This window comes from Arachis hypogaea, chromosome 12, assembly GCF_003086295.3.
Source record: "Arachis hypogaea cultivar Tifrunner chromosome 12, arahy.Tifrunner.gnm2.J5K5, whole genome shotgun sequence".
Lineage (NCBI taxonomy): Eukaryota > Viridiplantae > Streptophyta > Magnoliopsida > Fabales > Fabaceae > Arachis > Arachis hypogaea.
The window spans coordinates 30,961,196-30,979,820 of NC_092047.1; the positions used below are offsets into that span (position 1 = coordinate 30,961,196).

The 18,625-nt window shown below is 25.1% G+C and overlaps 1 protein-coding gene across 1 annotated transcript; it reads right to left on the bottom strand.

The window, feature by feature from the left end:
* Nucleotides 1–356: 356 nt before the first annotated feature.
* LOC112729217 (type I inositol polyphosphate 5-phosphatase 8) lies at nt 357–15,876 on the bottom strand. The gene is made up of 10 exons (XM_072209148.1): nt 15,564–15,876; nt 14,858–14,900; nt 13,831–13,921; nt 10,779–10,866; nt 9,345–9,449; nt 6,050–6,476; nt 5,528–5,739; nt 4,767–4,875; nt 4,367–4,515; nt 357–920 (listed from the first exon to the last, which is right to left on the bottom strand). The coding sequence occupies exons 1-10, from the start codon at nt 15,656–15,658 to the stop codon at nt 569–571; spliced, it is 1,671 nt and encodes a 556-aa protein (XP_072065249.1). The 5' UTR covers nt 15,659–15,876; the 3' UTR covers nt 357–568.
* Nucleotides 15,877–18,625: the final 2,749 nt, after the last annotated feature.

Genomic DNA, 18,625 nt, shown 5'->3' on the forward strand with positions numbered 1-18,625 from the left:
AAAATTTTTTGTGAATTTGTACTGATAAATTTTGCATAATTCAAAATTATTTTTCTTCCTCCTCCTCCTCATTTTCTGGTGCTTCTTCTTTATCTTCTTATTTCATTTTCTCATAATTCTTTTTGAATTCAGCTTTGAAACTTTCTTCACTTTTCGCGACGATTTTGAGAGATTTTGATCGTTGTTTGAATTTTGAGCATTACGGTTTCGATTGAGGGAAAAGAATTGTTTGCGCTATTCAATAGTTGGGGAAGCGCTTGTTTACACACAATCTAAACTGAATGTTGTTTTTGTTGAGTTTGGGTCAACTTGTATGAACTTGTATGCCAAAAAGACTTATATGTATAGTAGGTGTGTAGTGTAATAATAATCAATGTACCGTTAAATTAGTTGAATATTATGTTTGAATAGAAAATTACATTAGAACATTAGTCAAAACTTGGGGTTAGGGTGAACTTTGACACAGTACTATTATTGTTACTCTGTGACTTGGAAGGTGAAAATGGTTCAAATCTTAGAAATAACTTATTCACTCTATGAAATAAGAATATATATATCTACGCTATTTTCAACCAAAACCGATATCTACACAACTTTGATGAGCCCTAGTTAATAACAAGAGCTGCTCCCCTGCCTGGATTTTGGCAGCACTGGACGAAGACAACGACGAAGACGAAGAAGACGACAAGGCAGCATTTGTGATGGTGCTCCTAGGGAGGCATGATGACTTTGAGATTTCTGATGTGGTGGTAGTTGCAAAAGAAGAGGAAGTAGTAGTTGTTATAAGCTTCTCACATTTCAAATAATCCACTTGAACTGAGAAGAGTGAATAGACAGGCCTGTGGTCTGAGAATTTTGACTCTCCTCTTACATACCACAATTGTTCAATCCCTTCACCTTTCCATAGAATTCGGTCACACCTGGGGGTAAAATTGTCCCAATATTTTATTAAGAACTTCTCTCAAAATAGATTATATTATAAACAATATTTCTTAGTTTAATTAATTCTTATCTTGATAGGATGTCAGTCGTTATCATATTATAAATCATAACTACCAACAACAATAATGTGGCAATGTGATTTACTACTAAGGCTTAACAAGAAAATCATATATAACTAGAAACAACACTAGGGAATCACAATACAAGAAGAAAACAAAAATAAAAATTATATTTTTTAAAATTATTATTTTATCTTTTTTTTTATGCTTCTCAAAGCCACAATTTCATCCACCCACTACTAACCACCAGCCACCATCTCGTACCATCTTCGGCTATCGGTCACTGTCATCGATTATCCTAAATTTTAAATTTTGAATCCTAACTGCTAAATCATAAATCTTAAAATTTAAAGTCTAAATTTTAAATTTTAAATTATATACTTTATATTAGTTTTATTTTATTTCACATTCAAAGGTTTTTTTTTTTTGAATTTTAAATATTTTTATTTTTTATTTTTGTATATTGCTATTTCATGTTTAATTATTAGTTGATTGTTGTTAGCAGAATAAATAGTGACTCTCAATACTATCATAATCCTTTCAACCTAAAATAATATAAAAGTAATAATAAAAAATCATAATCCTTATCTGTGTTCTCATTGGCAAACCCTACTCCCAAAATTGCAGCCATCATAAACTATGAAGCAATTTGGCTTATATTAATGTTGGTATGAATTCAAAAAATCAGGGTCGGTTCCTAACATGCATGACATTTACTTAACCCTTCTATATTCTAAAATGAAAACGAAATGTTTGATTAAAATAGAATATAATAGTAGTTGATAAAATATCTATGTGGGTTGGACAATAATTAATGGATAGAGTTTAATTTCCTTTGGAAAAAAAAAAAAAAAAAAAAAAAAAAAAAAAAAAAACTATGACCATTAGCATGGATATTTATATATTAACTAATATGTGAAGGTTATGTATGTGCCTATCACGGTTGATATAAAGTATGCAATGCTCCCTCTTATCCCATCATTAACCATATTGGACTATTATCATAGAAGATTTGTCAATGATTTCAATTGTTTAATTCTCATTATCCTTAAGGTTAGTTGGTTATTAGGGTTGACTAATTATCATTAAAATATATATACAAATTAAACATACATAAACACATCATAGATTCGTATATAGGTGAACCCTTTTCAAACGCATCCGTGATACTACATTATAAAGGAAAAATAATAAACAATTAATGCATATGGAACCAGACCAAATGAAGATAATTAGTTTAATTAAGGGTAGCTAGCATGGTTTGGAATTATATGCAATTTGGGATTATATCCTATTATATTCCTAAGATTCATTATGCAAAACATATATACGACAGTGATAAAATATGCATACATGCTGATATTCGAAAATATTTGGTGATTAAAATAAATTAATTAAAAACAGTTAAAATTTATTTTATTTAATATTTAGTAATTATTATTATAATAATTAATAAATATTAAATAAGTCAATTTTTTTTTTTTTTGTTTCCTTAGTATTACAAGTTGATATTTAAGTAATGAGAAAGAGAGAGTGCGCGCTCACACCGTTTACACTATCTAATAAATTCGTATGAGTATTATGAGTTTTTATCAATAAAATACGTATATTTGTATTTAGTGATAAATCTAAAAGATGTTAATATTGGGAATAAAATATAAAAAATGTTATGTGTAAGCTGAAAATTAGTCAGTAAATTAGTAATATATATATATATATATATATATATATATATATATATATATATATATTAGTTTATTTTATATTTTAACATACAATTTATTTGATAACTGATTTTTATATACATATAGCACAATTGTCAAACTATAAAATAACATAGCAATAATTTTTATAATTATATTTTGTTATTCTGAATCTAATTAATTTTTAAATTATTTAATTAATAAATTAAAATACTAAAATAATAATTTAAACAATAATATATGATTTAAAATTTTATGCTCTAGATAAATTTCGTATTTTAAAAAGATTGAATAATTTTTTTATTGTCAGTACAATTAAATATTTTTTTCTATATATGTTACGAAATAATCTTTTAAAAATCCATCTCTCTTACGATTACAAAGCCAAACTCTTTATAATATTTATAGCTTAAAAATTTTTTTTAAGTAATACAATTACTAGAATAAAATTAAAGCTAATTTCTGAACCAAAAACACCAATTAATAAATAATATTCTAGAATATCAGCTAATTTTTTAATAATTTATAATAAAATTAAATTTAATTATTCAGAAAAATAAATATTATCTTTATGTAATACTCAAAAAATTTTTAAATTACAATAAGTATCCCTACAAGTTTTTAAGTAAATTTGTCGTTACTTGCTTTACAGTTTATGACCTAATATCAAAATCAATAATGCTACATGATCAACAATAGTTTTTACCCAGATTTATAGAAATTTGCACGTAAGAAGCACATAATTTATATATATATATATATATATATATATATATATATATATATATATATATATATATATATATATATATATATATATATATATATAAAAGTTTGCATATAAGCGTCAATATAATTTGCATTCACATTTATTAAAGTTTGTATATATAAATTAGTAAAATTTATTTGTTAAAGATAATTTCTGGTCAAATATAGAGACTAAAATTGCTAAAAATTAATGGCTTCTAAAAGTTTTTGTATAAGAATTTCTATTATTTAAAGATTTAGAATTTGATCTTTGTTAAGTGCAAAAGAAAGAATTTTAACGTAAGGACAATAAAAAAAGAGAAAAGAAGTCTATGCAAAAAATTTCAAATAAACCCAAAAAAAAATCTTGCGTAAGTGAACGTGTTAGAGATATAATTATTTATGTATGTTTCTTACTATTACTTTAAACTTTTACAAGAAGTGGTATTACGACAATTTGCTAATATAAATTAATAATATAAGATCTATATTTGGTATTAATAAATCTCAATTTGTATATAAATGTGAAAAAATTAGGAATAAATATTTAAATTAATCTCCAAAAATTTTTAAATTAGATATTTTGATTTTTAAACATTTTTTATTCTTTAAAAATTTTTGAGAATTATATTTGCCAGTTAGATTGGCCCTTACATTGTTTTAAAATAGGACTAATTTTCTTAAAATATATTTTTTAATCGAATTGTCTTAAAATTTGTAAAAAAACTTATATATTTGTCTAATTTACATATTAAAAAATTGGTTGAAAGCAACGAGAGAGTAATTTCTCTGACAAATATAATTCTCAAAATTTTTAAAAAATAAAATTTGTTTGGATATAAAAATATCCAAAAAAAAAAAAAACTTTAGAGATGAATTGTTTAATAAAAAAAAATGATGAAATAATGTTATTACCAAGCGGGGGTACGTCGATTTTCCTTGGACTTGGAAGTTTGAGCAACATATTGGTCAGAATTGTCCAAGTATTTGTAAGTAGGAGCAAAATATATCTTCCCTTCTTTCCATTCTTTGAACACTCTTCCAGCTCTTTGCTCTATCCTTAGCTACCCAAAATAAAATAGTAGAATTTAATAATAATAAACAAAAACTTATGTTAACAACAACATGCAAAAGATACGTGTTGGACATGCATTCGTTTAATTAATGAACTTTTATTATTAATTATTTTTCCCTAAAAAATTTAGTTTATTTATACTGAAATAATTTGATATCACTTGGCTCAAATTTTAATTAAGTCTTATACTGTAAAAGTATTTAATAATTAAATTCTAATTATTTTGAATAAAATATATACCTGATCCCTCTCTAATAGTGAGTGCCAATCATTCTTCTTTAGAAGCTCATGTGTGTCACCGTAACCACTTGCAAGCCGATAATTCAAATCACCAAGCCAAATAATCTTACTGTACATTTCCAAAAAAGAAAAAAAAAAATAGGGTTCATTAGTTATATGCTAAAAGTGATGGAGAGTAATTAAATTAAGAGGATTAATGAATTCGGAGAGTAAATTATTATTTAGACATCAGAAATGTTTTACTCAATCAAAATAGTTCTTGAATTACAAAAAAAAAAAAAAAAAAAAAAAAAAAAAAAAACTCATGCTTCCAAAGATCACAAAACTCTGACGAATTTTATCAAATTAAACTTTTGTGAATTTTAGAAGTTCAAATCATTTTTTATTAGTTTAAGCTTTTTAAAAAATAATTTTAAATTTAAAAATCTAGAGTTTAATCTTTATTGACTATAAAATAAAGAATTTTAGAATAAGACTAATACGTACAAAAGAAAAAAATCTATACAAAAAATTTACGTAAATCTAAAAAAAATGTACGAGACGGCGTATTAGAGATTAATTATGCCACTAGTATATTATACATAATAAAATATATAATACATATTAAAAACGAGTTAAATAATATATGTATTTATATGATGATAATTAATTTAATAATTAATTTTTAGTGTATATTGGTAAGAGTAGATATAGCCCTTAATAATAATTAGAATCTTTTATAACCAAATAGCTAGCATGAAAGGTTAAGATAGAACACATACTTATGTTTCAATATAGTTTCAGGAGAGAGTAGTGGATTATGATGATGATGAGAAAGGGGTTTGAATGAGTGAGAAAATTTGGTTTTCTTTAATATTTCGGAGACATCCAAATTTCTTCTTACTTCATCGCCATCTTTCTCTCCAGAGGCCAAGTGTGTACAGACGAAGCAGAAACTTGTTTGGTACAATGTCATGCTAATTGATATTGAACCCTGTTAATTAATTAATTCATTAACACAAAATAATAAAATTCCATTGCAAAATCTGAAGAAACAATAATCATTACGTAAACAAACATGTGTATGCATGTATCGTTAATGTTTTATTTTATATATGTATACCAAATACTAGTTATTAAATTATTTACCGATAAAAATATTAAAATACAAAATATATTTTAAAAATAAATTAAATAACACATATATAAATATATAATAACTGATATTTGACTGATTTTTGTTGTATGTGCGTAATATTTTTTATATAAAAAAATTAGAAAACAAAATGAAGAAACGAAATTACCTTATTTCCTAGATAGCCCATGATGCCTCTACCAACACAAGAAACCTTGAAATTACTAACATGCTTGCAAAGATCTTCTCTTACCCACACACACAAATATATACCCACCATTTGCTTGCTTCCTACTAAGCAATAACCTTGTTTCTTCTCATCATCATCACCACTTCTATGCACTTTATTATTTATCATGTCCCCAAATTCCTCTGACTCCAATAATTCCTCCTCTAAACAAAGCCATTTAGATAAACTACTCATCCTAGCCTTACAATTCATACTTCTTTCTTCTTGATTTTGTACTTGTTCTTCAATAATCATGTCATCTTTAGGGTTTAGTGCTTTGTGAATAAGGTTAAGCCACTTTGATGCTGGGCCGTTATCTTCAGGCCCAAGAACATTCCCTGCATTCAGAGCTATAATTTCTTGGAACCTAAGGTTGCAATGAAATAAAATTGTGTTTGGTTATGAGAATAGAATAAAATAGGACACTGAAAACAAGATACAAAGAATAAAGATACAAAAATTAGTGTTTTTATATTTTGTTTAGTGATAAATTAAAATAAATTATGAAAATTTAATTTATTATTATTCTTTCATAAAAAAAGGAATTAGGGAAAAAATATAATTATAAAAATTTGATAAAAATAATAATAACAAAAAAGTTGTGTATCTTATTAGTATCTCAAAAAGGGCTAGTTAAAAATAAAAAATATGTTTACAAAAAAAATTAACCATCAAATTATCGTATATTTATGTATAAATATATGTATATTGATTAACTCATTTTTAATATATATTTTATATTTCAACAAGTATGTTATACTGATGATTAATTTTTTTTACATTTAATTTTTTGTGTGCACTTAACATATAGTTAAAAAAATACTATTAAAAAAATCACATTATTTTCACATAGACATTGTTTACTTCATTAATTTGAAGGAAATATCAGGGGCAAAAAAGTCAGTTAGGCTTAAGCCTTATTTGGGATGCTAAATCATAGAGTGTAAGTGCAATAATGCATGTGTTAGTAATTGAGCTGTGACATGGTTTGGTTTTGTTCACCGTGGTCCATCCACTTTAACCAAATGGAAAACTCTAGGGCCATCAATTTTTGTGTTTTCTGGTAAGCACTTAATCATTAAAATAAAAGTGAATGATCTCCCACTATTAAAAATACTATTGATGGCCAATTGATGATTACAAAATACTAAAATTGCTGGCCCTCTAGCATTCCTCTTTAATTTATACATAACACCACCTTTTTTTTTTTTCTAAATTTTGGTACTAGACAACATATTTTTTCCTTGCTGTTACACACTTCAAAATTCATAGCTTGTATCAGCATGCATTATTTTTGTTTTTTGAAAATATGTTGGGGTTTGTATTTTTGCATTATTCTATGAGTTCTTGAAATTTGGTTAGAGTATTAATTAAATATGTAATCGAGATTTTTTTTTTCAGTTTTGAATTTTAAATAGCTAGTAAAAGAATAATTTATTAATTTTCATATTATAAGAGTATTTAGGAGTTTCTCTCTCAATTTTTACCAACAAAAGTTTCTCTTTCTACTATAAAAAAAATATTGAGTACCGTCAAATTTACTGACAAATTTACTAAGAAAATCTTACCATTAGAATTACCATCAGAATAAATCCGACAGAATAAATTTTATTGGTAATTGTTTACCGGCAGATTTTTTTCGGTAAATCCGACGGTAATATATTATTAATAATAATTAAATTAATAACTACCGGCGGATTTAACCGATAGTAAATCCGACGATAAACTTAAATTTTAAATTTTTTTAAATTTGTTTATAAATTAATATATAATTTTAAATATTTAAATTCAATAATTTCTAAACTAATAAATAAAAAAATACAATACTAATTAACTCAAATAATAATAAACTTAAAAAATTAACAACAATAAATAATAAACCAATAATTAACTCAGAAAATAAACAAGTTAATATTAACTCAGACAATTAACAACAATCAACTAATTAACTCAAAAAAATAATTAACTCATATAATAATAAACTTATAAAATTAACAATAATAAATATATAATAAGTCAATAATTAACTCATAAAAAAGTAAACAAGTTAAAATTAACTCAAACAATTAACAACAATCAACTAATTAACTCAAAAAATAATTAACTTAGATAATAATAAATTTAAAAAATTAGCAACAGTAAATAATAAGCCAATAATTAACTCAGAAAATAAACAAGTTAAGATTAACTTAAACAATTAAATTCAAAAAATAAACAAGTTAATATTAACTCAAACAATTAACAACAGTCAACTAATTAACTCAGAAAATAATTAACTCCGATAATAATAAACTTAAAAAAATAACAATAATAAACAATAAACCAATAATTAACTCAGAAAATAAATAAGTTAATATTTACTTAGGTAATTAACAACAATTAACTAATTATCACAGAAAATAATTAACTCAAATAATAGTAAACTTAGATAATAACAAAACTTAAAAAATTAACAATAATAAATAATAAGTCAATAATTAACCCAGAAAATAAACAAATTAAGATTAACTCAGACAATTAACAACCATCAACAAATTAACTCAGAAAATAATTAACTCAGATAATAATAAACTTAGAAAATTAACAACAATAAATAATAAACCAATAATTAACTCAAAAAGTAAACAAGTTAATATTAATTTAGACAATTAACAACAATCAACTAATTAACTCACAAAATAATTAACTCAGATAATAATAAACCCGCCAGTAAATCCGTCACTAATGTCCGAAGATATTCGACGTTTTTTTTGTAGTGTCTATTTTATATTAATATATAAATTATTGAAATTTTGAGAGAGAGAGGGGTATAACTAAGTTGGCATTATTCGTTGATTTTTCCATTAAAAGAAATGTGCTACTATACTAGTCTTATTAGTTCAAAGTTCAAAAATCATGAGTTCTAGCCAGTTGGCATGTCACTAAAAATAAGAGCGAGATAATGAGACAATATTATGAACAATTAATCAAAATGAGTTCGTTCAAAACATGCATGGTTTTGAAAAATTAATCAAACTAGAAGTATGTAGTAATTATTACACTATTATGAGTATAGAGTTCGTAGCCATTATTATTGAAATCCAAAAACTATATTTCCTTCAAGTTAGTAAAATAAACACTAACATGCACATCGAATCGAAAACGCAAGAGTGTTCTGAATTGGAAACCGGGATGAGGGTAACAAACAAAACGACAAACAAATAATTAAAATTAAAAAGTGAAATATATTTCTAACCCAATAACATATATCTCAGCCCGTGAAGACAGCTTTAACCAATCCCTTAAATCCAAATTCTCATCTGGCGATTTCCCTCCAACATTCCACGTTCCCACAAACATCCTACATACATAAGTACATAGTATTAGTAGTAATCATTTTCCCAGAATTAACAAGGTGAAACCGTAATAATTAATTAATTAATTAATTTATTAGGTTATATATAATATAATAAAGATTTAGTTCATTTCTGGACTAAATCCCCATTTTGGTCCTGAGATTCATGCGATTACTTCATTTGGCCTCCAAAATTTAAAATTACCTATATTAGTCTTTCAGATTCAAGTCCAGGTACCAATGTGGTCCCTCAACTCTTTTCGACGATGACTAGACAAACGGAATGCTGAGATGACATCCTCCTTACCACGCTGGATGATGAGTAAACAACGTCGTTTACCCTTGGCATCCAAACAAATCAAAAATGTCGTTGCTTTGTATATGAAGAGAGAATAAACCTTGGAAACCCAAAATAAAGTATTCTTCTTCTTCTCTATATCCACCATTCTTCATTTCTGACTTGTTTTGACACCAAGGGTAAACGACGTCGTTTACTCATCATCCACCGTGGCAGGAAGAGTGTCATCTCAGCACTCTATTTGCCTAATCATCGCCGAAAAGAGTCGAGGGACCATTTTGGTGTCCGAACTTGAATCTAGAGGACTAATATAGATAATTTTAAATTTTGGAGACCAAATTGAGTAATCGCGTGAATCTCAAGGACCAAAATGGGGATTTAGTCTCATTTCTTTTAAGGACAAATTTTAAACATATAATGATAAAAAATTTTAAAATTTTTTAATAAATTTTATAAAATATTTTTTTATAATATTTTTAATATATACCCTTAAACATATGTTAGCAAAATCCATATAATAATTTTTTATAAAATATTATGCTGATTTGCACATTGTTTATCGTTAAATTATAAGATGTAGGTCATTAAAAAGGTTTATCATGTTCGGAAATAAATGATAAGCGAGTTGCAACATGAATTCTTTAAGAATTTATTTATTTTGTACCTTAAGAGTATATATATGTTAATTTTATAAATTAAAAATTTTTTATTAAAAATATAAAAAATTAAATTTTAATATATTTATTAAATAATAATATTTAAAATTTTTCACTAATAATAAATTTATTATGTGTCCTACATATTAGTTAAATTCTTTTTTTAATATCTTAATCTTAGAATTACATGACGAGAGTTTTTTTCTATTTTTATTTTAAATATTTTTATTTTTAAAAATATTCTGAAAAAACATAAAAAGAATTTTTCTTTTTTATTGTTTTTTTTAGATAAGATCCTAAAACCATATTATAAAAAGTAATAACAAAATATATAGAAATACAAATGAAGCACATCATATCATATATATCATATATATTTACCTAAGGTTGAGGGTATCAGAAATAGGTAGTGCTTCCTTTCCTGGCACCGAATGTTTCAGTCTATTTGATGATTCCATCCACCAACGCTCTTTAAAAATACATAAACCCCATCATCAATACTTTGGCAAAATTAAAAAAAAAAAAAAATAAAGTATATTTTTTGTCTCTGAAATTTGGCAAAAATTTTAAAAATATCTCTAAGTTTTATTTTGTTTCAATTTTGCTCCAAAAGTTTTTTATTTGCATCAAATATACTTTCGACGACTAAATTTTTTAAAAATTTAAGGCTAATCTAACAATAATGCATGAAAAATATGCTTGATTTGCTTGTATTGAGGGTTGTTCTTATGAAATTATTGTTGAATTGGTCTTAAATTTTTTGAAAAATTAGCTGTCAATGATATATTTGATGCAAATCGAAAACTTTTAGGACAAAATTGAAACAAAATAAAACTTAGAGATATTTCAAAACATTTATCAAACATCAAAGACAAAAAAATATACTTTACCAAAAAAAAAGATATATATATATATATATATAACTACTTTTTATACGAAGAAATGACTGCTTTAAAGAAACTATATATATACCTTAAGAAAATTAATCTTAAAATAAATGAATTACATTCAACTAACCTAAATGAACTATGATAATTTTTTTAGAAAAATATAATTCAATATTAATAATTTTTGAATGGGCTTAAATTGGTCTTAAAAAAATTTCAGACGAATATTTTGATGTTCTACAACTTTTTATTCTCTAAAATTTATCGATAATTAATTTCGTTAGACAGATTATTTCTACCTCTTTCAATCAAATTTTTAATAAAAATTAGACACATAAATTTATAACAAATTTTATAATAAGACAGTTATGTTATAAAAGATATACTACTTAAAATAAATTAATCCTATTTTAAAATGATATAACAATCAACATAACTAACAAAAATGATTCTAAAAAATTTTCTTAAAAAATTTATTAAATATCAAAATGTCGTATCTAAAAAATATATTTGAATAGTTATTTAATTTTTTTCACCTACTAAACCTAATACCGTGTGACCTTTTGCACTAGCAGGTCATAGACCAATTTGAACGTGAGGAAAATTGATGGAGTAATTATTCAAATTAGTATTTAAAAATTTTAAAAATAAATATTTTAATTTTTAAAAAAAATTAATATATAAAAATATTTTTAATATTTTATTCTAACAGACAAATCAATTTTCAATTTATTTTTTGATAAAATAATTATCTAAACTAGTTCTTAAATATTTTAAAAGTAGATATTTTAGTTCTAAAAAAAAATTAATACACATATCAATCTCTAATATTTTTTTCATCAGACATAACAGTTTTTTATCTATAAAAAATGTAAAATAAAATAAAATTCTTATTATTATTATTATTATTAATTATACGATAATACTGTAACATATTTTTTGTATTTTTAGATAAAAATAATAATAAATTTATTAATTAGATTATTATATATGTATTTATAATATATAAAAGTTTTTACATAAAAAATATAAAATATAATATATATATATAGTCACTCAATAATAATAATAATAATAATAATAATAATAATAATAAAATTATGAGAGATTATTCTACAAAAAATTTAAAATTAAAATTATTTGATACTTTTATATTTAATATAATTAAAAGATGTCTTATTTTTAAAAGTATAGTTGTATTAAAAAAATATTTTAATTTAAATTTTAAAATATTATTATTCATCTTATTTATTTTTAACAAAAAAAATATTAATATACTAGTATCATTATCTATATATATAAGATAAACTAATAATAATAAAAATTGACATATAATAAAAATAAAATAAATGAAAACTGTTATATCTAATACAAAATTTTTAGAGACCGATTTGAATAATTATTCTGTTAAAAAATAAATTATAAATTAATTTATTTATCAGAATAAAATTTTAAAAATTAATCTATGTATTAATCTTTTTTAAAGGCTAAAATAATCACTTTTAAAATTTTTAAAAACTGATTTAGTTAATTATTGAAATTAACTACCCACGTGGCAAAGAGGCAAAACAAAAAGAAAAAGGGACCCATGAAAATATTTTCCAGCTTGGTGTAAAGTGTAAGCCAAACTCAAACCATATATAATTCATTAACTAAAGTCATTCCTTCGTTATGTTCCATCACCTTCGTGTCTAATCACGTTGAAATGATCGAACCTATGTACCTAATAATACATATATATCATTTCCAACCAAACAAAATTTCAAAACATAAAAAAACAAATATGAAGAAAATCTAAGAGACATTAAAAATTTCTAAAATACTATATCTTAATACTGCTTTCTTTCTTCTTTCATATCTTCCAAAAAACTTCATATATAGTATATTAATAATTACTAAAAAAAATTTTCATTACAATAAAGTTTCTTTTTAATTATAGTTTAATTAGAGTTTATATGTTAAATAAATTTACTGAATAAATAAATTAAAATATATATAAACACGTAAAATTATAAAAAAATTTGAGATAATAATATTTTATAAAATAAAATCCTTTGATTTCATCTAATTAAATTTGAATTTTAAATTGCGTATAAATTGTATAGTTTTTTATCTCTCATTTTTCTTTTATTGTTAACAATTCTAAATTTAACCTTTTTTTTTTCAAATTGTCTTGTCTTTGTTCAAAGAAATTCTTGTACAAGAATAAAATTCTTTTGAAAAATACAAAGGAACTAAGATAGAATTATTAAACAATAGTGTAATGAGAATTTTTTATGTCTTTTAAATTTTTTTATCTATTCATTTTATTTTTTGAGATTTTTTGGATTGAAAATGATTAATAAAAATATGATTTGAAAAAAAATTATAAAAAGAATTATACTATAATTTATTGGTTAAGTTATCAAAATTTAAATTAGATAAATGATTAAATTTAATTATAATAAATTAATTTATTTCAATCAATTATACTGTTACATATAATAAAGAATAACTTACTCTTTAAAATAAAAAAGAGTTAGATAAAATTCAGCTTATAATAATACCTGCGATATAGTAATCTGAATTTGAATGGAGCTTGTCATTATTTTCCTTCATATTAAGCCACTTCCTCACAACCAATTTTGTCCAAGGAGACTTCAACCCTCCAAACAATGAGAATTAGAAAGATATAGAAAAGTGAAAAAAAAAAAATAATAAGTAAAACTCTTAATTTTATTAAAAATTTTAAGATAAAAAAATACAGGAAACAAATTATATTTTTAATATTTAATAAAAGTACTAAATCTACTTATTATGATACTACTTTTTTTTTAAGTTTAATTATTATGATACTACTTTTTTTTTAAGTTTAAACGAATTGAAAGAGACATATAAATATTTATATTTATAATGTCTTTTAAGTACAAATTTATTTTGAGTTTGTTTAGATTTTTACATAGAATTTTTTTTTGTGTTATGCTATTTTTTTTATTTTTTGGAGTTTAATAAGAATCGAACTCTAAATTTTTTGGTTATAAAAGCTCTAATATCATATCATGATAGTGCTTTTTTCAAAATAAAAATTTAATCAAATAGAAAGAGTTTGATAAATTGTTATATCTTTAACTGTATTTGTATTATATAAGAGTAATTTTTTATTTTAATAAAGAGATAAATCATTATTTTAATATTTTGATAAAAAGTTTTTTTTTTTCAGTCGTTAACCATTTACCAAATAACAAAAATCTCCATCACAATTTAAAAACTTTTAGTTAGTCCTCCTCATTAATCTAAAAAATTGATCTAAGCAATTCATGTAATCGGTTGCCAAATGATTACCTAAATAATTGGAAATCGATTAAAAATTTTTAAATTATAAAAAATTATTTTATTTTTTGAATAAATAGACAGAAATCTAAAACGGCATTTACTCTTTGATAAATGACTTTAATCGATTTGTTTTTTAAGGAAAAAAAAATGAAAGTTTTACTGATGGTAAAATTATGTTAGAGTAAGATGATAGAAATATAGCCGAAAAGAAAAAGAGAGAAAAGAGTAAACAAAGGAAGAAGACAATAAAAAGCATGATACCTTGGATATCTTCTTCAATTGGGTTCTCATTGTTCTTTTCCAACTGAAAAACCAACACACTGATCAGAATACAAATGGAGCCAGGGTGCCGCAAATTAATTTAATACCAAACATATATATAGAGATTATCCAAATCCAACTTGGGTTATTTATTTGTTTTTCTTATGACAATTAATTAAAACACAAAAACAAAAGTTTAAAAATTGAAACAAAAGAGATGTCATCAAGGGAGAAGAAAACAAAACAAATAAAATAAAATAAAAGAAAGAAACCGGTCTAAGAAGTTAGAAGAACTAAGATATATATTTTTTTCTTTTATTACTTGTACGAGAAAACTGTGTTTGTTGTTTAAGATTATAAACTACAGAATTGATTGAAGAAATTTTCAACGGCAATATTTAAGACCTAGTTGCAGGGCAAACGGAGACATGTATCGTTCTTTTTTTCTTTTTTAAATGAGGAACGAATATGAATATGTTATAAAAAAAAAAGAGTTTATGGATTGGTGAGAGTGAAATAAATTTGGAAACTTTTTTGACTTTTTGATGAGAGAAACAAAAACCCATGAAACGAAATGAAAGCAAAATCAATAATCTTGTTACGGAAAAACAGAACAATGCAAGCTAAGAGGAAAGAAAAAAAGAATGAAAATTAGTAATGTAATGTTAGAGAAGCTTAATTAATTATGGCAAATTAAAGCACTTACCAGAAGATAGAGAATGAGAGAGAAGAGAAATGAAATGAGTGTATTGTATGCGACACCGTTTTTGTATGGTGTGATGAAGTGAAGAAAGGGAGCATGGAGATAGAAGAGAAATCAATCAAATCATAGCGTGTAACACTATTTTCAAGTTTTAATAGAAGCCTGAAAGCTGCTTCTTCTTTACCTTAATTTATTGTGTTTGTTTTCTACAAGGTGTGGCTATGTGTCAATAGAGAGAAAAAAAAACCTCGATGAACAAGGTTAGTTGGTTGTCTCAGCAAGCAAGCTAAGACTCAGTTTAGATTTCATTTTTTTTTTTTGGCTAATTTTGAGTTAATACTCAAACTGGTTTTTAAAGTTATACTCACATCTTAAATTGGTCACTAAAATATTAATTTACTTAATTTAGTCCCTACAATTGACAAATATGACTTAATTTAGTCTCTCGACAATTTTCTGTTAATATACCAGAATATAATTCTGCAATGAAATTAATGACGTAGTTGTTAGTGACACGTAGTAAAACACAATTTTTTCATATTTTATAATATGAATTGTCCACGTATCATTAACAAACTATTATTATAAATGACTTCATTTAGCCTCTAAAATTAAAAATCATGAATCAAAATGGTCCTAATAATCTAATTTTTTAATTATTTTAAATCTACTATTTTTTCGTATATTTATTACATATAACTTAAATAATATTCTCGCCCCATAATAAAAAACCTATATATTCCAAAAAACTTACCATAGCCCATTCATTTGTTTTTTATTATATTAGGTCAATAATCCTTTTCAAATTCTGATAATATATAGAGTATATGAAACATGTGTAATATTTAGAGTGTAAATTGACTATTTCCACTTTTGAAGTCTCTGTTATAGTTAGTCTACATATATATATATAGTACACTTCTAGTAGAAAGAAATATTTTTTTTTGAAAGAAACATTACTGGTACACTAAGTTTTAAAGTCTTCCTTGCTGCACAAAATAATAGTCCTCTATTTCCTCTGCATAATTCATTTTTCATTGAAGAACCAACTTTCCACATGGTATCAAGAGCTTGAATCTTGGATCCATAGCGCTCATTGTTCCTGCTTTTACAACCAACAATAACAAATATACATTCAATCTCATTATAGAATCATCCAATTTTGTGACATAGAAACAACAAGTTCTCTTCACACACTTAAGGGCCAGAATTTGGAAGATCACATTGTTGAAGGGAAAAAACCTCCAAAGCATGCCTCTGATGCTGAAAAAGCTGCCGGTACCATCTCAAGTGTGTACACTGAATGGATGCAACATGATTCTAATCTTTGTTCTTGGTTTTTTGCATCTGTTGATGGCTCGTTCAAGAACCAAATTGTACATTACAAATCTGCTATTCAAATTTGGGACAAACTCCATCAAATATTTGCTGAAACCACCAAATCAAAAATCAAGCAATTAAGAACTCAGCTCAAGAATGTCAAGAAGAACCCTCTCACCATCAACCAGTATCTTGCTACCATCAAGAAACTTGTTGACTCTCTCACTGCTCTTGGGTATGATGTTATGAATGAAACACATATATAAGCCATATGTGATGGCCTTCCTGAAGATTATTCACGCTGTATTACACTTGTTCAGACCAAACTTGAACTCTTTACTATTGGAGAGGTTGAAACTCTTCTTATTTCTCATGAAGAAACGCTTAAAAAGTTCAAACAACTTTCCATTGGATTAGCACAAGCTCAGTTAGCTCAATCAAAATTTTCCAATCCAAGATTTGCTGGAAGAACCTCTGGAGGACGAAGAGGTGCTCGTGGTGGAAGATTTGCATGCAGTGGAAGAAATTCATGGCAATCAACAAATCGTCTTTATTTCCAAGTGTGTAATCGTCCAGGCCATTCCGCTTTACAATGCTTCTATCGATTTGATCAAGCATACAATGGATACTCTTCAAATTCAGCCAATGCTGGTTCATCTAATCCACCTCCTCCTCCTTCCTCCTCTTTTTACCAGCCACAGTCTTACCTCACTTCCACCTCTTCCGCTGCTGACACTGCATGGTATCCTGATACCGGTGCAAGCCATCACCTCACACATAATTCTTCCAACCTTATATCTTCAGCTGAATATACTGGGCCTGATTAATTATATATAGCAAATGGATCTGGTATCTCTATCAAATACAATGGTTCTTCTTCTTTGCTTAACCCTCATAATAATCATCTTTTTACTCTTAAAAATGTTTTACACATTTCTGGAATTGCAAAGAATCTTATCAGTGTATCAAAATTTTGTTTAGATAACAATGTTTTCTTTGAATTTCACCCTTTTCATTGTTTTGTTAAATCTCAGGTCCACAAGCAAACACTTCTTCAAGGAACTCTTAGACATGAACTATATTCCTTTGATAATTTGTGTGTGCTAACACCATTATATGATCATAATTCTGTTAATACTTTTTTAGCTTCTTGTAATCTCAATCTTGCTTTGTGGCATAGAAGGCTGGGACATCCTTCTAACTCTATTGTAAAAAGTGTCCTTAAACAATGTAATATTTCTATTAATCAAAATTCAGCTACTGATTTCTTTGTTTGTGATCATTGTTGTATGGCAAAAATGCATGCTCTCCCCTTTCCCCTTTCTCAAACTGAATACACTTCTCCTTTACAACTTGTGTTTATTGACATTTGGGGTCCTGCTCAATCAGTTTCTAGGTCCGGATTTCCTTATTATGTGAGCTTTGTTGATGCTTTTACACGTTATACTTGTTTATATTTGATGCAGTCCAAGTCTCAAGTTTTCTCTATTTTTCAGCAGTATAAAGTATTGATGAAAAGGCAAACTGGCCATTCTCTCAAAGCCATTCAAACTGATAATGGCAAAGAATTCCTTTCTAGCACATTTAGGACATTCTTACAAGATCAGGGTATTGTTCATCGCCTCTCTTGTCCTTACACGCATCAACAACAAGGAGTTGTTGAACGCAAACACAGACATGTGATTGAGATGGGTTTAACTCTCTTAGCTACTGCTCAATTGCCTCTTCCTTATTGGGAAGATGCT

Coding starts and splice junctions, on each gene's coding strand:
- LOC112729217 (XM_072209148.1), bottom strand. CDS start 15,658: ATGCTCCCTTTCTTCACTTCATCACACCATACAAAAACGGTGTCGCAT. Junction 4,876..5,527: donor GAAACTATATTGAAACATAA/GTATGTGTTCTA, acceptor GGAAATGTACAG/TAAGATTATTTGGCTTGGTG. Junction 4,516..4,766: donor CACTATTAGAGAGGGATCAG/GTATATATTTTA, acceptor TATTTTGGGTAG/CTAAGGATAGAGCAAAGAGC.